The sequence below is a fragment of the Callithrix jacchus genome, chromosome 17, assembly GCF_049354715.1.
Source record: "Callithrix jacchus isolate 240 chromosome 17, calJac240_pri, whole genome shotgun sequence".
Classification (NCBI taxonomy): Eukaryota; Metazoa; Chordata; class Mammalia; order Primates; family Cebidae; genus Callithrix; species Callithrix jacchus.
This window is the reverse complement of record NC_133518.1, coordinates 45920705-45945875: the sequence shown is the minus strand read 5'-3', so window position 1 is coordinate 45945875 and position 25171 is coordinate 45920705. Positions and strand designations below refer to the sequence as shown.

At 48.1% G+C, this 25171-nt stretch overlaps 1 protein-coding gene across 5 annotated transcripts in view; it reads left to right on the top strand.

Annotated features, from left to right (window-relative positions):
* The window catches only part of MRAS (muscle RAS oncogene homolog), a 57221-nt gene extending 33541 nt beyond the window's left edge, over window positions 1–23680 (top strand). For all 5 annotated transcript variants that reach the window (XM_017965805.4, XM_035277935.3, XM_035277936.3 and 2 more), the window contains 4 exons: window positions 15336–15489; window positions 16736–16835; window positions 18732–18811; window positions 20375–23680. In XM_017965805.4, coding sequence (XP_017821294.1) covers window positions 15336–15489; window positions 16736–16835; window positions 18732–18811; window positions 20375–20474 — 434 coding nt within the window. In that variant the 3' untranslated portion in view covers window positions 20475–23680. The remainder of the gene's footprint in view (window positions 1–15335; window positions 15490–16735; window positions 16836–18731; window positions 18812–20374) is intronic.
* The last annotated feature ends 1491 nt before the right edge of the window (window positions 23681–25171 follow it).

Here is a 25171-nt window from a genome sequence, read left to right as displayed (position 1 = left end):
TTTCTGGAACTGGGGAGGAGAGAGGACATTGGAAGGGCAGGGAGAGGAAAAGAGAGTTTTTTGAGAGGTTTTTTTCCCTGAGCCAGGGGCTTTTAGGCTCAGCATCCCTGAGGCCAACTACAGAGTGGGTACTCTCCATGGGCCCCGACTAAGACAGGCAGAGCTGGCCTGTCCCCTACCAAGGCAAAGCTGCCCTTCCCCTGCCAGCAGTGATGTGGGAGGAATTTCCCTTTCCCTTTATAGGGAAGCATGGCTGCTGGCCTGAGATTATGCAATCCATCCCTGCAGGCCTAGGCCTGACCCTTTGTCCCTGCAGCATCAGCCCCACTGCGAAATGCCTCACTGATCTCCATGGTGCCCAGGGCAGTGCTCGCTGGTAGAAAGCCCTTCCTCACATTGCTGACAGATCTCCTCCCAAATCCTCTCTTGCTGTCTGGCCTCAGAGCAGTGATAGCAGTCACTACCAACCAGACTTTTCTTGAAGGCCTTATGCTAAGAGCTGTTACAAGGATGCCTTATTTAATCCTTGTGACAGTTCTGTGAAATTGAGGTTAGTCAAGTGAGAGTAAATCACTTTACAGGTTAGCACAGCTGATCTGCAGCCTGCAGCCTAGTTGGTAAAACAGTGAAGTACTCTCTACCACTGGAAAATTGCTGTTGCTGCCACCCTGTGCACCAGGGGCCCTTACCCAGGGAACCCCTGACCCACTAGCCAGGGTGGGAGCTGAAGGACCCACCTCCAGCCACTGACCTAGAGTCAGCTCAGTGAGGCTTGGACTTGGTGATGAAGGTGTGAGTGGAATATGCAGCTCCCCACACCCAACTCTTAGCATAGCCTGGGCTCATTCCAAATTTGTCAGCATCCAAAATCCAAGTGCTTTTCCACTTTCACTGCTGACAGTAAGGTCCTATATACCAGTTAATGTGGGTTTTGCCTGCGTTTCAGAATTTCATGTTAGTCACTGTTAGAAGTCATGTGAACAGTTTGGATGAAGCACACCAGCCTCACCAGTAGATCTGAGACCTCCCCTGTCTGCCATTGTGTTGGGTGATGCCACCTTCCCTGGGCCTCAGTGCTGCCTCTGCCAGCCTGTGCTCCCCACGCCCTGGCTCTGGTGACGGGGCCTCCTCCTCCCTTTGGGCTGCCTCTGGACAAATCTGTATTCAAATGAAATATGTATCATAGTTGTTGCAAAGGAGAAATGAAAAAAATACAAATTGTGAGTTCCTTGAGGAAAAGGACTATGCCCACCATTGTATCTCTGATGCCAGCCCAGACCTGGCATCTATTAGGTGTTTAATTATTGTTACTGAGTGAAGGGGGAAACAAGTCACCTTTCAAGGGGCTTGGCATATAGCAGACCTCAATAGATGCTGTTGTTGCAGTGATTGCTTTAATATGATATGTATTATTGTTATTTTTAGAGACGGGGTCTCACTCTGCCACCTAGGCTAGAGTGCAGTGGCATGATCATAGCTTAATGCAGCTTCGAATTCCTGGGCTCAAGTGATCCTCGCACCTTGGCCTCCCAAAGCACTAGGATTACAGATGTGAGCCACTGTGCCTGTCTATATTATTTGTGAGGTGGCTTGATGCTTTCAAGAATAGGTCCCATCGCCTATATGGATGAGGGGCCACTAGCACATGTCCCTGTGTCTAGGGAGGCCCAGAACTGAGGCTTGTGCCCCTGACTTAGGGATATACCTCTCTTTCCAGAGTTGTATAAATTGAACCCTGAGTTTAATCCTACGTACCTGGGTATGTTCACTAATTCATTCTGCAAATAATTGCTAATGTACCCAACTCTCTTTTGGGCTCTGAGGATGTAGCAATTGGCAAATCAAAGCCCCTGCTCTCGTGAAGCTTATGTTTTAGTTGGGTGAGGGGACAGAGCACAAACAAATATGTAGGGTGTCAGGTGGTGATACGTGCTGTGATGGAGAATAAGACAAGGTGAGGGAGTCACAGTGAGGAAGGGGTTGCTGTCTTGTGTGGGCTGGTTAGGGGGGGCCTTCCTGATAAGGGGATGTTGGAGCAGAGACCTCAAGGAGAAAGCTGCACCTGTATCTGGAAGAGAATCTCAGTCAGAGTATCAGGTGCAAAGGCCCCGAGGCAGGGGCGTGGCCAGCCTGTGTGGGGAACAGCCAGGAAGCCAGTGTGTGGAGCAGAGCAGGGCTAGCAGGAGAGAGGTCAGGCAGGTAGCTGGAAAGGATTGATCTCACAGGGCTTTGTAGGTAAATAAGAAGCCCTTGGAGGATTTTGAGGAGAGGAAGGAGATGATCTAACTTGTTTAAAATGCTCACTCTGGCTCTGGTGTGAACAGAACACGGAGGAACCATGGCAGAATCGGAGAGACCAGTAACGAAGCTCCTGCTGGTGGGCCTGGGCATCGGTGGAGGAGGTGGTGAGAAGGGTAGATTCTGGAGGTGTTTTGAAGGAGGAAACGACAGGATTTATCCGTGGAGGATATGGGGTGGGCAGTTAGAGAGGGAAGAGTCTTTGGCCTGAAGAACTAGTAGGATAGAGTTATGTTTGTCAAGATTAGGAAGAACAGTGAAAAACAAATTTGGGGGGGAAATCAAGAGTCTAGCCAGGCGCGGTGGCTCGTGCCTGTAATTCCAGCACTTTGGGAGGCAGAGGTGGGTGGATCATGAGGTCAGGAGATTGTGACCATCCTGGCCATGGTGAAATCCCATCTCTACTAAAATACAAAAAATTCGCCGGGCATGGTGGCATGCACCTGTAGTCCCAGCTACTAGGAGGCTGATGCAGGGGAATTGCTTGAATCTGGGAAACGGAGGTTGCAGGGAGCCGAGATCATGCCACTGCACTCCAGCCTGGTGAAAGAGCAAGACTCTGTCTCAAAAAATTAAAAAGAGTCTAATTTTGGACATGTTAAATCCAAGATGTCATTCACACATACAAGTAGAAGTCAAGGCAGCAGCTGGACATCTGAGCCTGTAGGAGGGGAGACGTGGGCTGGATAGAAATCTGGGTGGCGACCTGAGAAGCTGCAGGATGAGAGATCACCAAGAACAGGACTGTGGTTAGAGAAGGACCCACCAATATTTAGAGGCTGGGAGAAGAGGGGACAGAGGAGGATCAATCATTGCAGTCGGATAAAGACCAAGGGAGAGTGACATCCTACAGCCAAGTGAAGAAGGCACTTCACAAAGGCGGAGACCATCAACTGCATGAGAGGCTGGCCAGGAGCCCAGTGGGATAAGAAACTAAGAAGTACCCATTGGATTTGGTGACATGAATATCATTGGAGGCTTGACAAGATCAGTTTTGATGGAGTGGTTAGAAATGAAAGTCTAATTAGAGTGGGTTCAATAAAGAGTGGTGGAGAGAAGGAGCAGGCAGCAGGGATAGGCAAGAAGCGCTTCTGTAAGGAAGAGAGAAATAAACAGTAGTGGGAGGGAGAGGTGAGGCCAAGGGGTGGGGTTTTTATTTGTAATTTTTTTTTTTGTTTTTAAGACAGAGTATTGCTCTGTCACCCAGGCTGGAGTTCAGTGGCATGATCACGACTCACTACGGCCTTGGCCTCCCGCAATCCTCCCACCTCAGCCTCCCCACAGTTGGTCCCTCAGTTGGGGCCACAGGCCTGGCAAATTTTTATTTTTTGTGGAGAAGGGGTCTCACTTTGTTGCCCAAGCTGATCACAAATTCCAGGGCTCAAGCAATCCTCCCAGCTCAGCCTCCCAAAGTGTCGGGGTTACAGAAAGGAACCACTGCACCCAGCTTTATTTGTAAATTTTTAAATTTCATTTTATTATACTTTTGAGGTTTTTAAAAATATTTATTTATTATTTTTTGAGACAGAGTTTTGCTCTGTCACCCAGGCTGGAGAGCAGTGGTGTGACCTCGGCTCACTGCAACCTCCACCTCCCGAGTTCAAGTGATTCTCCTGCCTGAGCCTCCTGAGTAGCTGGGACTACAGGCGCCTGCACCACCTGTTTTGCCCCAGGCCTTGGGCCTGTAGGGTGGAATACTGACCAAATCCTCTGTCCACTTATAACAGGGCAGTGTATCTGGGTCTTCCTGCCCTCTGGCTCCCAGCCCCACCCCTACACCTGCCTAATTTTTGTATTTTTATTAGAGATGGGGTTTCACCATGTTGACCAGCTGGTCTCAAACTCCTATCCTCAGGTGGTCTACTGGCCTCAGCCTCCCAAAGTGCTGGGGTTACAGGCATGAGCCAATGTGCCTGGCCAATGTGTTTTTGTTTTAAGGTGAGAGAAATTACAGCATGTTTACCTGCTGATGGAAATAAACCAATAGAGAATAGGATAATACAGGAGAGGGAGGAGACCACAGTTGCAGCAGGGTCCTTGCACAGGGGGCAGGGGCCCAGAGCCAGTGCCCAGCTGGAGAGGATGGTCTCAGGAACACAGCTGGGTCATCCACCCTAGCAAGAGGCAGGTGGAACATGTATGGTAGAGGAAGGGAGGTAGGTTGATTTTTTTTCTCATATAACTTTTTTTAAGTGAGATCTAATTCACATGCAAAACTCACATGCACAGTTCAGTGGTTTTTAGTGTAGTCACAGAGTTGTACAACCACATATTGCTGATTGATTAACAAATCAGTAATCACTACCAACTCATTCCTGAACATATTCATCCCCGACCCTGCTCAAAACCCCCATACCCATGAGCACTCACTCTCTTTCCCCCCAACCCAGTCCCTGAAACCATTAATCCACTTCCTACCTTTGTGGATTTGCCTACTCCGGATGTTTCACGGAAGCGGAATGGGACAGCACATGGTCTCTTGCACGTGGCTTCTTTCACTTAGCACAGTGTTTTCCAGGTCCATCCTGCTATGGCGTGTGTCAGAATTCCATGCTTTTTTTTTTTTTTTTTTATATTCTAGTGTACGGTTATGCTACATTTTGTTTTTTGTTTTTGAGATGGAGTTTCTCCCTTGTCGCCGTGACTGGAGTGCAATGGCACGATCACAGCTTGCTGCAACCTCCACCTCCTGTGTTCAAATGATTCTCCTGCCTCAGCCTCCCGAGTATCTGGAATTACAGGCACCCACCACCACACCCACCTAATTTTCACCACGTTGGCCAGGCTGGTCTCGAATTGCTGACCTCAGGTGATCTGACCGCCTCAGCCTCCCAAAGTGCTGGGATTACAGGTGTGAGCCACCATCCCCTGTCGTATACTACATTTTGTGTATTCTTTCATCAATCAGTGGACATTTGGATGGTCTCTACTTTTGGCCATTATTAGTAATATTGCTGTGAATGCTTGTATGCAATTTTTGTGTGAATATGCTTTCAGTTATCTTGGGTATATACCTAGAAGTGTACTTGCTGGGTCATTTGGTAACTCTGTTTAACATTTTGAGGAATTACCAAACTGTTTTCCGAAGTGCCTTCACTGTCTTATATTCCTACCAGCAGTGTAAGAGGGGTCCGATGCCTCTCAGATGGGTTGATTTGGGGTGCAAGCATGTGGAGTTTATCTCCTGATGGATCCCTGTTTCAATTTCTGAGCTGAGAGTGCAGGCTTGGCAGAAGAGGAGGGGCGGGCAATTGGCACCTGGGGAGTGGGAGAATGATGGAGAAGGATGGTGGGCGCTCTGAAAGCCCTGGAAGTTGATGCTCAGGCTTTTAAAGGGGGCCAAGCCAGTGCACTCATGAGCTTTCTCTTCCCTGCCACCCATGACTGCCCAGGTGCAGGTGCGGAGTAGGTGGACAGTTTGGTGTAAGCAGGTGGGGTGAATGCAGGAAGTAGCCTCCAGGCTTCTGTCCCCACCCCCTTTTTAGACCTGCTGTTCTTCACAGGCTGTGGGGGTGCTGCTGCTGACTCCCTGCTCAAAGACAGGCTGGTATGAGGAGCAGAGCAAGGCTTGGAATGAGACGGGCATGGGTTCAAATCCTGCCTCTACTGCTTATTAGCCATATGAACCTGAGCAGATCACTTGCCTTGCCCTGCTTCTGCTTCTTCACCTGTCAAATGCCAGTCTCGCAGAGGGGTTGTGAGGTAGAAGTGGGATTCTAGGCCAACGCTTCCAGTTGCTTCCCTGTTTCTCTGCACTGCCAGGACCCCATCTGTTCATGTGATACTACTGGGCTCTTGTTACACAGCTGAGACCCATGCTGCCCATTCCCCTTTCTTCTCTTCTTTCCCTGAGAGCAGTATTGAGGCTTCTAGCTTCCTCTAAGAATCCCACAGAGCCACAGACCATCTCCCCAGGATGTGCACCCACATATGCAGTTTGTATACCGAATCTAGGGATCATGGGCCTGTAAAAACTTATCCCAAGACCCCCTTACTCCATTCCCCACAGCTGCAGGAGTGTGGCCTCCAGCATGAGCATCCTCAAGGCTGGTGGCTGGCACTTCTCCCCTGATGTTATCCTTAAGTCTGGGTGTTGAGGAGGTTGGGGCCACTGCCAGAGGGACTTTTCCTGCCACTAGAGAGCCAGTTGGTGCCCGCTACAGGACTTTAGCCCCCTTCCCCTTGGGGAGTCCCAGGTGTCCTGGCTTCCTGCACCCTGCCAGCATTTTGGAGAAGTTCAAGAAAGCAGCCCTTTTTCTAGGAACAGTGCATGGTGAATGCATCAATCCTTCTGCCCAGCACCCAACCCCACTCCATACACACCCATTACCCAGAAAGGGGAGCACAAATTCAAATAGTAAACACCCCTTAGTATGCTCAACTAAGTGACATTGTTTTTTTGAATCTATTCTTAAGCTTCCTCACCTTATTCTTCTATAAAATGGGCATAATTGTTCCTGCCTCCCATAAAGAGTATGAATTAGAGATACACAGAAAACTCTAGGCATGGCGCTGGACACAGTGGCTCATACCTTTAATCCCAGCACTTTGGGAGGCCAAGGCAGGGGGATCACTGGAGGCCAGGAGTTTGAGACCAGCCTGACCAACATAGGAAAATCTCTTACTAAAAATACAAAAATTAGTTGGGCGTGGGGACGCACACCTGTAATTCCAGCTACTTGGGAGGCTGAGGCACGAGAATCACTTGAACCCAGGAGGCAGAGGTTGTAGTAAGCTGAGATTGCACCACTGCACTCCAGCCTGGGTGATAGAGTGAGATTCTGTCTCAAAAATGAAAAAAAAGAAAAAGAAAAAGAAAACTTTAGGTATGGGCCTTGGAGGCATATCATCTCTAGAAATTATTTTTTCAATTTCTTGATATTCCACAACCCTTATTTCACCCTGAAGGGTGTGTCATAAAAGTTTTGTTTTGTTGTTTTGTTTTAAGACAGAGTCTCACTCTGTAGCCCAGGCTGGAGTGCAGTGGTGCGATCTCAGCTCACTACAACCTCTGCCTCCCGGGTTCAAGCGATTGTCCTACCTCAGCCTCCTGAGTAGCTGGGATTACAGGTGCCTGTCACCACGCCCAGCTAATTTTTGTATTTTTAGTAGAGTCGGCTTTCACCACGTTGGCCAGGATAGTCTCGAACTCCTGACCTCAGGTGATCTACCCACCTCAGCCTCCCAAAGTGCTAGGATTATAGGCCTGAGCCACCATGCCCGGCCATGTGTCATAACAGTTTAAAAGTCAGCTTTTAGTGATTTCCTTAATGCCGGAGTGGGCTAAGTTAACCTGGTGATGGCATTTCCTGTAGAGTGCGGATGATTTGTCTAGTCATCCTGCAAGTATTTTTGAGCTCTCATTGGGTGCTGAAGCTTTTGTGGGCCTGGGGAAATGAAAGCCAGGCTCCCACACCCCAGGACTCTACCCCATGGTGGGATGCTGAGCCAGGCCCAGAGACCCAAACTTGGAGGAACAGATGACACACACAGCAGAAAAGGCTCAGAGATGGAGATCAGAGGCTGGGTGCTCTTGTGAGGAGGAGGGGAGATGGACCGCATTCCAGCTGGAGGGCGGCCGGGACAGCCAGTGGAGAGGAGGGGAAAGGGCATTCCAGATGGAGGTCATGGCTTGGGCAAAGGCTTGGAATGGAGATACAGCCCAGCCAGTTCTAGGGTGGCCAGACAGTGGTGGTTCTGGTTGAAGGCAAATGACTGGACAGGCTGGGACACTTTGGCCTTAGGAAAATAGGAACACCCTTCTTCCTGGTGCGTGGCCTTTAGTGGGTCCCTTTAACTCCTGGACCTCAATGTCCCCATTGATACTAGGAGGACAGTAATATCTTCCTTCCAATGCTGTGAAGAGGACTCAGGGAGCTGGTGTGTGCAAAGCGTCTGGCACAGTGCTTGCTGCCAGCAGGAACACGGTGGGTGAGACCACTGTTAGCCAAAGATCTTGACTGTACGCTGGGCTTTGGGCCACTGTCGAAACTGCTAGAGCTCATGCTGTGGTTTTTCTCCCTCTGGAAGCCTGGGTAGAGGAGGGGGAGAAAGTGGCTCATGCCTGTAATCCCAGGCTTGGGCAGTTTCCCAGTATTTCCCAGCAGGGAGCAGGAAAGGGAGAAGGGAGGAAAAGAAGCAGAGAAAAGGGGGAGAGGGGAGGGGGAGGAGGAGAACATCTTGACCATTCCATCAGGGCCCCAGGCTGGTGCCCCTCCATGCTGGCTCCCCTCCTGCCTGGGACTATATGCAAAGCATGTGGGGCTTGCCTTGGCATCTGAAATTCACAAGCTCCCAACAGTTCCCGAGTCTCCACTTAAATCATCCTCTGCAAAGCTGCTGGGCCCCTTGATCCCTTGATCCTCAAGTGGAAGGATTGGAGCATCGCAGACAGATGTGCATAACACTGACCCTGTTTCTCTCCATTTATCTTTCTCTTTCCTCCTGCCCTCATCTGGCTACCTCTCTGTCTCTGTCTCTCTGTCACTGTCTGTCACACACATACACACACACACACACACACACGTGCACACACACGCACATGCACATTGGCAGTATACCTCTTCTCCCACAGTGACTAATACTTTCTGTCTCTGGAGTCCTCCTACCTTCATGACATTAGGCATGGGGAATTCAGGCAGGATCATAATTTCTTTAAAGCATAGCTGCCCATTATCTTTAGCCTCCCCCGGGAAGTCTTGGAGTCAGAACTGCTGACAAGGGGCCTGTGGCCAGGCATTTCCAGGTATAAGTGTGTGGAGGGGTAGACTAGACAAGGGGTGGGCTAGTCCCACATGGGACCAGGCCCAGCTCGGCCATACTCCCCTCCTCCCTGCCAGCCCTCCCAGACCAACGGATAGCTTCATACCATTCCTGGGATAGATTTTATCTCTTCCATTTCATCTGCAATTATTAATGTATTCAGGTTTTATATTTTTTCTGGAGCCAATTTTCATCATTTACATTTCTTGAACCATCTATTTCGTTGAGAATTGAAAATTTATTATCAAACTGTATATGGTTTTCTCCATAATTAAATATATATCTGTATTCATAGTCAGAGGCCTTTTCTCCTTCCAAATGCTTGTGTTTTTTCTCTGATAAGAATTGCTAAGAGTTGAGGTTGTTTTAATTGGTCCTTTGAAATAATCTGTTTTTGATTTCTAGATATCGACTACTTTCCCTCTCCTCCTACTTTGGCAATTTTTATTTTTATCGATACTTTTTCTTTTTCTCTTTTTTTATTTTTCCTTTTCTAGCCCCTTAAGTGTTTAATTAATTTTCAGTTTTGTTTTCTGAAATGCATTTAAAGCTATAATTTTCCTGTAAGTACCACTTTGGCCTCAAATCAGAGGTTTCATTACTGTTTGTTGTCCTTCAATTCTAAACTGTTTGTGATTTCTGCTTTTTAACGAGAGAGTTATGGAGGAGTATGGCTTTTTAAATTTCCAGGTGAATAGATTCTCTTATACTCTTGTTTCTGCTCATTTCTAACCCTGTTACAGTACAGGTTGAGCATCTATAGTCCAAAAATCTGAAATGTTAAATGATTTAAAATATGAAACTTTTTGAGTGCTTCTGTCACGCCACAGTGAAATAGTCCACATATAAGTACTTAACATGAACTTCGTTTTATGCACATTATTGGAAATATTGCATAAAATTAGTTTCAGTCTATGTGTATGAATAGAAATGAATCTTGTATTTAGACTTGGGTCCCATCCCCAAGAGATCTCATTATGTATATGCAAATATTCCAGAATCTTTTAAAAATCCAAAATCCAAAACACTTCTGGTCCCAAGCATTTCGGATAAAGGACAAAACTTAGCCTGTAGGATTTCTCCCTTTTGGAATTTGTTGAAATTTTTATTTATGGCCTAATATATGGCCAAATTTCATGTGTGTTTAAAAATGCTCGTTCACTATTTGAGTGTAAAGTTTGTTCTCTCTGTCTCTCAGAATAAACTTACTTTTTGTTTTGTTTTGTTTTTAGAGACAGGTTCTCATTCTGCCCCACAGGCTGGAGTGCAGTGGCAAGATTGTAGCTCATTGAAACCTCAAACTCCTGGGCTCAAGCAGTCTTCCCGCTTTATCCTCCCAAAGTGCTGGGATTACAGGAATAAGCCACCTCCCCAGCCGAGTATTTAAATTTTATTATTTAATGATAGGAGATTGCTTTTGAAGACCACTTGTTCTATATTTAAGGGAGGCCTCTTCAAGTCTCTGATAATGATTATGGAATTTGTGAATTCCTGCTGTTTCTAAAAATCAGTTTTTTGCCCACATGCATATTTAAGCAACATTCTTAGATGCTTTTGATTCATGACTGCAGCGCTTCTTGATGCTTGTACCTTTCCGATTATAAATACTCTGTCTTTGTCTGTTTCATGATTTGGCCTTGTAGTCTGTTTCGTAGATGCACTTCTTTTCTTTTGATTACCATGTGGCTGGCATATTCTTTTTATCTTTCCATTTTTTATCCTTTCTGTGTCATTTTGCTTTATATGAGTCTTTGTAAGAAGGTAGGCAAATGGATTTTGTATTTAGTATCTGCTTTTAATAGGTGAATTTAATCCATTTGCATTTATTGTGATGAATCGTAGATTTATTTCTGCCATCTATTTCATGCCTTTTTATTATATTTGCTTATTTCTGTTAAGTTTATTTTTGCTTTTTTATTGGATTGGTTCCACTTATTTTGTCCTGTTTTTCTTTCTTCTGTTGCTTAGGAAGCTTGGGGTTTTACTTCTGTTCTTTCAGTGGTTATGCTATTTATGTATGTGTATGCGTACTCATATTTTTCTATCAACATTTGGATGTAATCAGGATCATTAGCCTCTTGACAAATGAGGCAAGAATTTTAGTACTTACTTTTTCCCAGCTCCTACCCTCACACATGGATCATCATAGATTTTAGTTCTACATTACCATCTATTCTCTTCAAATTATGCAACAACATTTAAACTTACCTGTTTTTAAAAAAATTTGTAGCGATGGGGTCTCACTGTGTTGTCCAGGCTGGTCTCAAACTCCCGGCCTCAAACTGTCTTCCTACCTCAGCCTTCCAAAGTGCTGTGATTTCAGGTGTGAACTGCTGCACTGGCCTTACACTTAACTCTTATGTTTTGCTGTTTTCTTCACTTACCACTGTTTGTAATATCACTCATCTTTATCTTTCATGGATTTGTTTTTTATTTTGTAAGAATTCTTTCAGAAAGCATGGGTCATATAATTTCTAAGACCTTCAGTGTCTGAGATTACTGTTTTTCCTTTCCATAGGGCCCATTTTGATTTTTAGCTCCCTATTGAGTTTTTAAAATTTTTGAATGATCATATTCTAAAATATCCTAGAGCTCTAGTTTTTGTTTGGATAATACATACCTTCAAAATCTGTAACTATATGAATTATGATATTGCCTTTATATTTTCTGCTTTTCTTTTCTTTTCTTTCTTTCTTTTTTGAGATGGAGTTTCACTCTTGTTGCCCAGGCTGGAGTGCAATGGCACGATCTCAGCTCACTACAACCTTTGCCTCCTGGGTTCAAGTGATTCTCCAGCCTCAGCCTCCCAACGAGTTGGGATTACAGGTGCCTGCCACCACGACCAGCTAATTTTTTGTATTTTTAGTAGAGACGGGGTTTCACCATGTTGGCCAGACTGGTCTTGAACTCCTGACCTCAGGTGATCTGCCTGCCTCAGCCTCCCAAAGTGCTGGGATTACAGGCAGGAGCCACTGCCCCTGGCCATCTTCTGCTTTTCAATTCGGGCCTTTCTGTCCACCCTTCAGTCAAATGCATGCTGTTTCCACCAGTTTTATTAATTGCAGTTCTGAGTGGAATTTTTTTTTTTTTTTTTTTTTTAAGAAAAAAAGCTGCAGTCCTTCTAGTCGAAGGTGTGGTTTTCTTCTGGGAAATACTGGGGAAACTGCCCAGTCCTTGGTTGTAGGTCATGTCTTCTGACCCTTCATTTCACATCCGGATGAAATAGTTGTAGGATGTCAGAGCTGTAAGGACCTGCTGGTCCCAGAGTCCTGCCCCTCATTTCTTACATGAGATTGAGGCCCAGGGAATTAGCAGAAGTAGCCACGAGCTGCTTTTATGCCCTGGGCACCTTTCAGGTCCTCGTGTCCATCAGTGGCCCCTCTGAAGTGCTGAATGACTCCATGGGATGTGCAGTAATGATGGGCTGTGGGGACAGGCTACTTTCTTGGGTACCATGTAAATGTGCCTGCCTAAGGAGGTGTGGATTCCTGGGCATCCACAGATAGCTTGCCCTGAGGCCTTCCTTGCCATCTATAAATGGGCAACTCTCACATCTATATCTCTTGACCTGTCTTCTCTTCTCTATGTCTGACTTAAGTCCCCAATCACCTATTGGAAGTAAAACATGGTGTCTAATGGTGCCTTTGTCAAAAACTGAGTCTCCCCAACCCTGTTTCTCACCCAGACTTCCCCACCTCAGCATCTGGCCTCACTCTTTTCCTAGACGCTCAGGCCAGGAACAGGCATCATCCTCAGTGCCTCTTTCTCTTACCTCTCTATCCCCACACTTTCCACCAGAAAGCTCTGCTCCTGTTGACTCTGTCTTAGAAAGTGGGCTTGGTCTGGTCACCTCCCCCAGCAGCCACTCCCTCCCTGGCTCTACCAGTGTGTGTCGCCTGGATTCTTGCACTGGCCTCCTAACTAGGTCCCTGCTTCCACTCTTGATCTGCTTTTCCCCAGCAGCTAGAATGAACTTTTCAAGATGTCCTCCAGAGTATGCCATTTTTTTTTTCTGAGATTGAATTTCACTCTTATTGCCCAGGCTGGAGTGCAGTGACGGTATCTCAGCTCACTGCAACCTCCGCCTCCCAGGTTCAAGTGATTCTCCTGTGTCAGCCTTGTGAGTAGCTGGGATTACAAATGCTTTCCACCATGGCTGGCTAATTTTTATATTTTTACAGGGTTTCACCATGTTCGCCAGGCTGGTCTCAAACTCCTGACCTCAGGTGATCCACCCGCCTTGACCTCCCAAAGTGCTGGGATTACAGGCATGAGCCCCCGCACCCAGCCAGAGTATGCCATTCTTTCATCCAAACTCTCCAGTGACCCCTGTCTTGCTTAGAACCAAGTGAGCAGGCCCCACCATCCACCCCCACCTCCTCTCCTTCCTTCACGCGCCCTTCACTCCCCTTCTTGCCCTAGCACACCTCCGCCTTTGAGCCTTCGAATTTGTTGTGTTCCCTCTGCCTGGAGTGCTCTTCCACTAGGCCATGTGGCTCCCTCCCACCCCTCATTTAGTCACTGCTCAAATGTCACCTCCTGATAGTGGTCCTCCTTCCCTATTCAAAATGACACCCACTTCTGCCCGTGCCCCTCTAGTCGACTGTATCGTTCTTCACACTGTGTATGTATCTCCACTAAAATAATGTTAGCCATTCATGTGTTGCTCTATCTCGCTACTAGATGGTGAGTCCCACAAAAGCAAGGATTTGGTCTCATTCGCCTTGTGTCCGTAGGGCCTAGAATGCTTCCTGGCACCTAGCGGGCACTCAGAAATTTCTTAAATGAATGATCAAAATTGGATAGACTTCACATTTATTTTTCATTCAAGTACTATTCAGGGGTACTTCTTGGATAGGCCTTGAGTAGACAGGTGGCTGGCACAGACCTATTATTACCTCTGGGAGCTAACAGTCCTGCTGGGGACAACTACATAGGCGGCGACAAGTGTGCCCGGAAGGATTGGCACAGGGCTGGGGTAGGTCCCGGGGCTCCAGCAACAGCCGAGTCAGTGTCCCCTCACCAAGGCCAGGGGAGAAGGGAAGGAAGGGGGAGTTGGAGAAAGGCCTCTGGGCTGCAAGGGTAGCCAGAGTGGGAGAGAAGACCCCAGGTGAGGATGGCAAGCTCACAGCAAACCCTCCCATAGGGCTTTTGTGCCAGGCACTGCATTGAGAGCATTACATATATTAACTGAAAATGACCTTGACCATCCCCATTTTAGGAAATGGTGGCACCAAGAGGGTAGCTTGCCTGGGATCACACCCAGGCATGAGGAGCCAGACTCTGCTCAGTGCACTGGCTCCAAAATTTGTAACCACCCAGTCCCCTGCCTCGAGGGAGAGGGGAAAGTTGATCTGGTCAGACAGTAGGGGGAACTGGGAGAATGCAGGGGAGGCTAAGCCATGAGCAGGTGCTGAGAGGATGCTGCCAGTCCAAACCTCATGCCCCCTGAGGGCCGGAAGGGGTCAGGCCTGCACTGCTAAAAGGAGCCCCCTACCCTGCCCACTGAGCTGTGAGCAAAGGGATGAGCACTTTCCTCAGCAGGAAGGAGGCTGGAGGAAGGTGGGGGCGGGGGCCAGAGTACCTGGGCGGGAGTAGTCAGGGGGTGGTGGCGGTGGGGGGGTGGGGTGGTGGTGGTGGTGGTGGATGGGTTAGGAGGAAGAGCTTCCAGCCTCAGCCTAGGAGGGGGTGTCCTGGCTGTGAGGGACCACTCCTCCCCAGGGCCTCCTTGGCATCTGTCCCCTTGGGCACTGAGAGTCCCTTCCTGCCCAGATGGCCTCTTCAGGGCTTCCCCCCAGGCACGTCCACAAATAAGCTCTCCTCCATTGGGGGGTGCAAGGTAGAGGCACTGTTTTCACTTATAGAGGAGGAAAGGTAGGCTCAGAGAGTCAGGCAGCCTCCCAGAGAGTCACAGTTTGTAGGGCCTGCAGCAGGGATCCAAGCCTAGGTCTGCCCAGAGGGATTGCCTAGCAGAATTCAGACTTCATGAGGTGTGTCTGGAGATCAGAGAATTTAGGCCCAATAGGCATATGGGGTGAAATTGGAGGAAAAGAGTTTGGTGGGTGAGTTAGAGCTTCACCCTGAAGCAGCCTTTAATGGGGGGGCTTCAGCTGGGACCCTTCGAGTAGCCCCACAGAGAGAGCTTGTAGCCTCTCATGGGACAGCTCAGACTGGGCCACGGTAAGGACAACAGCAGCAGCAGTGTGGGAGTCTGCAGGCTGTGGGGGCGGCAGGGTGGGTGAGGACAGCCTGTGAGTAGCCTCATTCCACCCCAGTTCTGGACACAGCTGGGCAGGAGGAATTCAGTGCCATGCGGGAGCAGTACATGCGCACAGGGGATGGCTTCCTCATCGTCTACTCTGTCACCGACAAGGCCAGCTTCGAGCACGTGGACCGCTTCCACCAGCTCATCCTGCGCGTCAAAGACAGGTGAGAGTACCGGGAAGGCCTCCCTGCACCTGCCTCCTAGGGCGTGCTCTCTCTCTCTCTGATTTTCATGGGAAAGTGGAGGGTCAGAGGGGCAGTGCTGAATTCTCTCCTCCCCACTGGTCTCTGTGTTAGTTCCTCTAATACCTACCCTAGTTCTTTCTATGAGGTCAAACAGCTTCCAAGGCTACAGGGGTCACCTCCCTCCTATCTGTCGTAACTGTCCCCTCCATCGAGGTCAGTAGCATCTTTGTTTTTCAGCTCCAATTTAACTTAATTGTATTATGTTCAAAGAAAAAGTGAATTTTCTCTCCATTAAACGTTGTAATTGGTCAAATTCCATTTAACTGTGAGATTGATAAGCCCCTAATTAAAGGCATGGATTTTTTAAGCATTGTGGAGTAATTAAATAATTTGAAATCTGGTTTATATTCATTTGGTCATGTTGAGTCTTAAAGAGGCTATGTAATGAAAATAAAAGCACAAACTAACAGGAAAAGAACAAGCTTTGAGCAAATTCCAGGAAAGAGAGAAAAAATTTAGCTAACATGTATTCCAGAGGCAAAGTGTTAATAAGTTTACCAGGTAAAGGGACACACAGATATACACATAAAGCTCCCACAGATTAATGTGGGTTTCACTCTGAATACATGAATTGCAAAACAGAAAACAAAAATGGCTCAAATGTGGGAAAAAATTCAACTTTCTTGCTAATCAAAGAAATAAGGAAAGTAGAAAGTACCATTTTTTACCTGTCAAATTATAATTTTTTTAAATGGAAATACCCAATGCTGCTGAAGAATGTGTGAGATTGTGGTTTCATTCCATTTTGGACAGCATTTGGCCCATGTCAATAAGAATCTTGACGGAGGTCATGACTCTTGATGCTGCCCTTCCCCTGCTGGGATCCATCCTAATTGTGCTGCTGGTTGTGTGGTTGGTACATCTGAATGACCCAAGAGATGGGAACCAGGTCTGGGGAGCCAGCCCCTGGCCAGCAGAGCCCCTCGAGGTCTCACCACTGGCCTTGCAATGGACCTGAGGCTTCAAGCCAAGACAGCCAGCAGCCCCCAGGCCCTTTTCCCCAAGCCCTAACCTCTCTCTGGAAAGGAAGAGGGAAGGGACTGCAGTCCAGGCTGATTTGGGAGGTGCTGTGTGCTGTGCTATGCCTGAGATGTGGCTGCACCACCTTAACCAGGTGTGAGGGGTGGTGGAAACCTCACAGAGCTGCTATTCCTTTATTTCCCAGGGAGTCATTCCCGATGATCCTCGTGGCCAACAAGGTTGATTTGATGCACTTAAGGAAAATCACCAGGGAGCAAGGAAAAGAAATGGCGACCAAACACAATGTAGGTGTATATGTGTGTGTAGAGGGGGTCAGGAGATATGTAAAGCTGTTGCCTGGTCACCCCTGGAGTCCTGGTCTTTGGAAATGGAACTACCATTTATCAAAGGGCTCCCCTGAGTTTTAAGTCTTGTTGCTATTGCAATCCTGCAATTCTAGGAGTCCAGGTAATGCACATCAGTGTTTCTTCCATGGTACAGGCAGGTCTCCCAGAGAGAAAGTAGAAGGTGTCTGGGACCTGGGAGGATCATGCAGCTCAGCTCAAGGACTTCTGAGCGATGGGGTGGGACAACAGGTGGCACTGGTGCCTGGGCCATTACTGAGCCGGCAGGAGTACAGGATGTGCAGGGGCTCCAGGCAGGTTGCAGCTCGGGCTCTAGTGCCTACCTGCCTCCCCTCTGGGTGTGCGCAGGGAAGCACTCTGTCCTGACTCACAGGGGCTCCACAGGACTCTACTTATCAGGGGCACCTGCCATGCCTGGACTTGGTGTCTAGCCTGGAAGAGGCTCCAAAGCAGACCTCAGTACCCCCTACCAGGGCCAGGAGAAAGTGGCAAGTGTGCCTGGTCCAAACCCTGATTCTCTCCCACCTGCTGTTGACCCCAATTGGGCACGTGTGTTACTCTGAGCTCAGTATCCTGTGCTGTAGAATGGAGATACTTGCTTACCTCAGAGGGTTAACATGAGCACTAAATGAGGTCGGGGATGGTGAGACCTGGAAAGCCACACAGCCCCCAGTGAAGAGCAGTTTCCATTTAGTGTTATCAGAGCCTCAAATATTTGTCGGATGAATACTTCAAAGGTGTAAGCTCTGCCCTTTGTGTGTCTGTTGGCTGTGACAGAAGTGTGCACATCTGACCTCACGCGATGATGATGGATGGGAAGATACTGACTGGTGTGTGTTCTGGGCAGTGATTTACAATCTACTCCTCTAAAACACCAACTTACTCTGCTGCCCTCCACCATGTATTTCAAGTGTTGATTATTTTTATTTTCTTCATGGTGCTTTTCTTTTTCCGGTGTATTCCAATGAAAGGCATTAATTTTGTAATCAGAAAAAACTTACAAAAAATAAAGTTCTTCAGTCTAATCGCACTCAGCTACTTCCATCTGTCTCATCAAGGGAGGCCCATGTGTTCCCCACCCTGCTCCCCACCTTTGGGGGAATGAGCACTTCCTGCCTTGGTGCAGTCCCTGCTGTAGGAGAAGGTGAGCACTCAGGACTGACTGTGTCCTGACCTCATAGAGCTTTTGTTCTCCTCCCTCTGCCAGCACAGGCTTGGTATAGATCTGGCCCTGGAAACCTGCTCTATGAGGGTCGCATCTCCCCCTGTCTGCTCCCTTTCGGCTGGGTGATGACCTCTCAGCATTGAACGTGCAGACAAAACTCTTGTGTAAACATGGCTGAGCTCCCAGATACAGACCAAACAAGAGCTAGGCCCGGTCACCCGGACCCAGAGTCCTGCATGGCCCAGCCTCTCCTCAGCCTTTTCCACCAGTGTTCACTCTGGAGGGGCCCCAAAAGAGGGGCAGAAGTCACCCCAAGGTAGAGAAACAGACTTCAGAAAGAAAAATGGATAGAATCAGAAAGTATTTTAGTTGGATAAATGAAACAGTCTTATCTTCAAGTATATAAAAAGATCATTTTATTCTATTTTTAGGGAGCTATTAAATATTTCTGTGCCTAGAGAACAAGAGGGAATTGGAAAAGCCATTAGTAACACTTTCCAACCTTAAAGAGTGAGAGGCCTCAAAGGATGCTTGAGACTGTTGGGGGTGGTGGTGTCCGTGGGGGCTTTGAAAGCACGTGGGTTCTTCAGAACCTCTGGGTGTTTTTAAGGGTAGAACAGGGCTTTGAAGATCTCTGTGCCACTTTGACCAAGTTGAGCTTTGCCTTCCAGATTCCGTACATAGAAACCAGTGCCAAGGACCCACCTCTCAATGTCGACAAAGCCTTCCATGACCTCGTTAGAGTAATTAGGTAAGCACTGCCCCTCCCTAGAAGCCTCCACAGAGTCCTTTGGCTCCTGGAGGCACCTGGGAGCTTGAGGAAGCAGCTCCTGCTCTGAGGCCTTGAGGCTGTGGAATTCCAGGCCTACTTTTGGATTTCTTGTACCTCCTTCCATTTCTTTCTTTTGCTTTTTCCACCCACCTCTGCCCTCCCTGCAACTGCTAACAGGTTTGCGGGTGAAGTCTGCTGCATGTGCTCAATGGAAATGCCTTCCTGTCTGAGGCAGTGACTCAGGCTCCCTGGAAGGCAACTGGCTTCAGTGTTCTCCTCACGCCAAACCTTTCAATACTGTCCAAACTAGGTCTCTCTCCTCTTCCCTGCGCTGCTATCAGAGCGCCCTTTGATATTTCCCCTGAACAACCAATATTCTGATTTCAAGGTTCAGGTTTCAGAGGCATTGCACACGCATCTCCTTTCCAGACCACACCAACTGTCAGTCTCCAAGTATTGTCAGCAATCCTAATGAAAGTTTCTTATATATTCCTCTTCATGGTCAGGGTCCAGATCTGATTTGCCTCATGCACTCATGACTAAAACAGCCTCCTGGCTACATTTGCTGTCACCCATCTATCCCATTTCCCCAATCTTCAACATGCACAGCTGCCTAACCAGTGGGTCTCAGACCTTGCGTGTAGAGTTTGTAGCCTGTTTGCTGGCGCCTCCAAGGCTGCTGGTTAGCCATGAGGTCAGCCCCCAGGAAGGATTAACAGTGTCCTTCCCTATTTGCCACCTGTCTGTCCCCACTTTACACATACGTCCCCCTCATATGCTCAGAAAGCTCGGTTTCTCATTATTCCCCAGCATAATGAGGAAATATTACAGTCTTCACTTGATGTTTTTGCTGGCAGTTTTGCACTTTCAAAGTGGTTTTCTCATCCAGGCATGGTGGCTCATACCTGTAATCCCAGCACTCAGAGGCGAAGGTGGAGGTGGAGGTGAGGCTAGGAGTTCAAGACCAGCCTAGGCAACATAGAGAAATGCCATCTTTACAAAAGAAAGAAAGAAATTATTTTCTCTTGGGCATTTTGCCTCCAGTTAGGACGTGCTGCTGTCAGGTATCCTATGGTGATGTCTTGGTTATGAACCTGTGGTGCCCAGGTCCGGTTTTAGACATAGGAAGTTAAGAGAAAACATGGAGATGGCTTTTACGCTCATTTGACCCATCATTTTATTTTAAACTATGAAACACAGAAATAGAGGCCAGCACTGTATAAAACAAAACATGACATAACTTATGATTTATGTAAATACAGCCATAATGTAATGTCAGTCATTCCCATCAATGGGGCAATTTAGGTTATCCCCTCCGCTGTCTGCCCAGTTTTATTGCCTCGAGAGAAGCAATCCCGCCAGGCCCTCCTCCAGCAGCCAGGACAGCTGCTGGGAGAGGTATGGCATCCCCATCCCCCTCACCCACTGACCCAGCCAGAACAGGCCTCCTCCCCCTCACATCTGGGGCTAAGGGAGGAGAGGGACAGAGGGGAAGCAGAGCCCATTCTGACTTTGTCTTTCTATCCTTCATCGTTTCCAAAGGCAACAGATTCCAGAAAAAAGCCAGAAGAAGAAGAAGAAAACCAAATGGCGGGGAGACCGGGCTACAGGCACCCACAAACTGCAATGTGTGATCTTGTGACAGGCCTGAGTGGGCACAGTGACTGTGGCCTGGCCAGCCCTTGGGACCCCTCCCCGCCTAACTGCACTGAAACCATTTCTAACCACAACCCTTGGCCTGAGGACTTGGCACAGGAAGGGAGAAAGGGAGGGTGGGCAGGGAGCAGACAGGGTCTGGCTTTGCCCAGAGGGCACGGGCTTTCCCATCTCTCACAAGAGACAAAGAAGCCACCCATAAGCAGAAGCAGCATCCAAGTGCCCTGGCCCCTCCATGTGTTGATTCAACCCGGTTCCTCCCTGTCTCTCGGTGGGTGTGTTGTTTATTTTAACTACATAGTGTTGGTTTGATGTGGAAGTGTTTATCCACATACAAAGCATAAAATAAGCCATGAACAAGCTTCTTCCCCTTGCCCCCCATCCACAGTGTCTGAGCTTGGATGTCTTTTATAGATTTTTAAATTATTTTAGTGATTGTTATTTTATTAAAGGGGTCTGGGCGCACTGCCTGGTGAAGTTTCAAGTGTCCGGCAGACCTCTCTGGTAATATATCTGGAATATTGTTGTTTTTTTAACTGAGTTTTTCCATCAGTGCCAAAACTCAACTCATTCTGAAAGTAGAGTGACTGAGAGGACAGACGTTAATGGGAACTGGAGCTGGAGGCCTCAGGCCATGGGTCAAACTAGGGAGGGAAAGAGACCCCTACTTGTGGCCTAGAACCAAGAGAAGAGAGAGATTTACCCAGAAGGTCTTCCTATGGTTGGGGATGCAAATATTAGAAAACAGATTGTATTTTGCTGAGGGGAGTGGCCATCATGAGCATGTCAATTCTAAAAGGGGTTTTCATTATCCTGGGAATGTATCAACTAAAGTAAGCTGATTGGCTTTGCAAACGTGTTCATTTGTTTTTCAGACAGTGTGGGTTAAGTTCTCTGCCCTCCGCAGGTGTCTGAGAAGGCTCTGGGTTTCTCAGATCTGTCTCTTGCTTTCTCACGTCGCCTGTGCTGCTTGGTGCCTCTCTGATATGAAGATGCTGGCATGTCCAAGTCACCTAATGTGGGCACCATCCAGAAAACTCCAGTTCACACTGGATCTTAACCAAAAACGATTCAATACTGTTATCACTAAAACAACACCAAGACCTGAAGTCATCTTCCCTTGGAGTTAACTGACAGCCACCTCTGTAAGCCCAGTCAATGAGCAGGCTCCTCCCGGTACTTGTAAAAGTAGTGCTAGCGTGCCTTTTTGGCAATTTGTATTGACTTGTTGAATCTTGACTATAATGTGATCTAAGAAGTAAGGAGAACTGAGCTGATGCGAGGCTCTCATACACCTTCTGCAAGGGGGCGTCTCCCCAGCTCTCTCATGATGCTCACCTCCTGCTTAGGTACTGCTGGTGTGAGCCAAAGACTGGAGGTTTTCCAGCTGGGGTGGGAGCGGAGAGACAGCAGGAACAACGGTGCACCCACACAAAGGTCAGAAGATAAGGCAGTGCAGCTGGTGACCTTATTTTCCAGATGTTACAAATCAGGTCACTATGCAAACTAGAATATCCTCAGCGGGTGGCCTGCCACTCTGGAGGAAGAAACCCAAGGAAAGTGAGCATCCAGCTGGATGGCAAGACACCTGGATTCTGAAAATGTGCTGTGTTCCTGCCTCGGTAAGGTCAGCAGCACTGAGGGGCCCAGCTGGAGAGGGATTCTGCTGCAAAAGGAGACAGTTGAGACTTTTGTTCATTGGAAATCAAACTTACTTGTCCAAATTGCCCCTTCTTCTGTTCCTAAAAGGAGGGATAAGAGAGAACATTCCAGATGAGGCACTTCAGAGTTTCCTTAGATCCTATAATGTTAAGAGGTATTTTAACACTAAAAGGACAAAACTCTTCCCAATCCTTATGCTTCCCTAAGTGGCATCTGCAGCAGGTACGTGTGCAGTTTGATGGCAGCTGCGAACTGGAGGTGAGGAGGAGGAAAGGCGGGGAAGGCAGGAAGAAGTAAGGATGGAGATGCTTGGAATCGAGAGCATAGCGGAGTAGGAGAAGAAGCCCTGCACACAGGGCAGTGTCCATGGCCAGAAAACTTCTTCTGGGCACCAACCACCACGAGCGCACCCCATGCTCACCAGGGAGCTTCAGCTCCTCGACAGCACTGAGTGGGGTTGTCTCACTGGAAGCAGATCAGCTGACACAGAGCAAAGACCTTGGCCATAAGGGTGAGAAGACACAGGGATTCCAACCACACAGTTGGGACAGAGGGACCATGCATCTGCTCATCTGTCCTGCACTTGGCCCACCGTTGAACTCCACAATGCCTGAGATGGACTAGCTAAGTGTTGGCCTTCTGTAGCCTCTGCTGTTGGGCCTCTGGTAAGCTTCATCTCCCATGACCTCATGTTTCCCATAAGTGAGATGAGTAAATAATGCCCGATTTGTAGAAGTGGGCCCTCATGACCGAGGTAGCCTCCAGATAGCCAAAGTAAAGAGTAGAGTGTGCTCCATGGCATCCCTCCTTGATCTTCTCCATCGTCACCTAGTGGGGTCAGACTGGGAGACGTGGCTGAGGAGCCTACTGGGACTTGGGGATGTTTGACATTCTCGTGTTCCCATTGGTCCTCCAGAGAATAGTGCTCCCGTCACATCCCCTGGCGCACAGCCTTCCTGAAATGCCCTCACCCCAGGCCTTTGCCATTGTGTGCTCTCAGATTTCCCCACTGTTTGACACCCTCTTTAGAGGGCTGCTTTTTTCTCCAGAGATAACTCTAGCCATCCTCCCCACTCTCACAGCTGGAGGCTATGGCCACTTTGCCACACAGGGGACATCCAGATGGTTTCTCTTAGGACTTTGCCCACCTCCTTCTCATGGCGCTGGCTGTGGAGAGTGCCTGGCTGGCCTCATGGGGCCTGTCTCACTTGCCGGGAGACATGAGCCACTAATGTGGCAACTCTAACTCAAAGGCCCCTCAGATATGTTACAGCAAATTTGGAGCCACAGACAGGTTCCCCACATTGGCAGCCCATCGTGTTTGAAATTCCATGTTGGGTTTACTTGGAATGAAAGATACTTGAATTGTTGAGCGCCTGTGAGCGCCCAGCTTCTGTTTCATAGTCTTAACAGGTGGCCATTGTCGTGAAACAAGAGTGATGCCTGAAGATCTCAATGATGTTTGAGCCTTTTATGTAACTTTTTATTGTCTTTCTGTATCTTGACTCATTAATAAAGAAGAGAAACACATGTCTTTTATTTCCTTTTACTCCAATAGTCCTGAAGTTTTGCTGAGAACATTTTGAATTGTTAGTGTTTTTCCCAGAACATCCACCTCTTACAGAGCATGACCTTGGTCCTAACCAGATCTAAAGTGAGGAGGAGCCCACTGGTGGCCCGGGGGTGTCTCCTTCCTGCATGGAGCCAGAGGACGAAGGCAGGCTAGCACAGCATTTTGAGGCACTACCTCTTGATGCTGGGCAGGCCTGGATTTTAGCCCTGCCACCGACCTTTATGTGCCTTTGAGCAAATGACCTGCCTTAGTCTTGAGCTGCCCTGTCTGTGAATGGGACGATCACATGCACCTCGAAGCAGCTGGAGGACTAAAGCTAATGTAGGAGTGTGGTGAGGAGGGCATCTGTTGGGTTATCTGCCTGACATTCCTTTTCATGGAAACTGCCCTCTTCCCCCATCCATAGGGTTACGGTCTTTGGCACAATGTGATTTCACTTCTTTGTTGATTAAATATGATGGGTACTTGACCAAGCTGAACCTCTCAGTCTCCATTTTCCAGGGAATAGAAGCCAACACCCTCTCTTAGTAGCTCTTTGGGCAACACTAGCTGAAACATGTAAACTTTGGTGCTGGAGGATGCTTCTCATGCCCTCTGGGCTGGAGGCAGAGAAGGCTAGACTGCAGACTGGGGAGAGGGGTGATGTATTGGTTTGCTCAGGCCCAGCTTCTTGCCTATTCATTCTTCCCACAAATATTTATTGGGCACTACCATATGCCAGGTATTGGCTGGGTGCTAGGTGCATGGTAGTGAACAGGGCAGTGGGTCTTCTGATAAGTCAGTTGATTCTCCTCTAGTTCCATATTAGTTTCATGTGGCTGTTGTAACAATTAGCACAAACTTAGTGGCTTAAAACAGAAATGTATTCTCTCACAGTTCTGGGGACCAGAAATTAAAACTCAGTATCACTGCCCTGAAATGAAGGTGCCAGGGGGCCTTCTCTCCTCGCCTCTCCCACCTCTCCCAGCTTCTAGTAGCTGCTGGCATTCCTCGGCGTGTGGCTCCATCACTGCCGTCCTCCAGGCCAGCATCTCCAAATCTTTTCCTTCTCCATCTTCATAATGCCTTCTCTGGGTGTGTCAAATCTCCCTCACTCTCAGTGGATACTTCTTCTATCGCTGAGAAAGTGGAAGCCAACTGAATAGAATTTTCAGACTCCTTTCACCACCTCTGCCCCCTCACCAGCATCTGCACCCGCCTGCTCTGTCTTCTTCGTTGTTAGTGATGAACACTCGTGCTCCTGGCTGAAGCCAGGCCCTTTCCTGAGCCCTAGCACACACCAGGTATTACTCTGGCCCCTCGCCCCTCCTCCTCTGTGACATTAATTTCCCCCTCTACTGGATCTTAAAGAAAAGCAAAACCTCTTGACCTGCTTCCTCTGCCAGATACCACTTGATTCTCTGCTCTCTTTTGCAAGAAACCTTTCTTTTTTTTTTTTTTGAGACAGT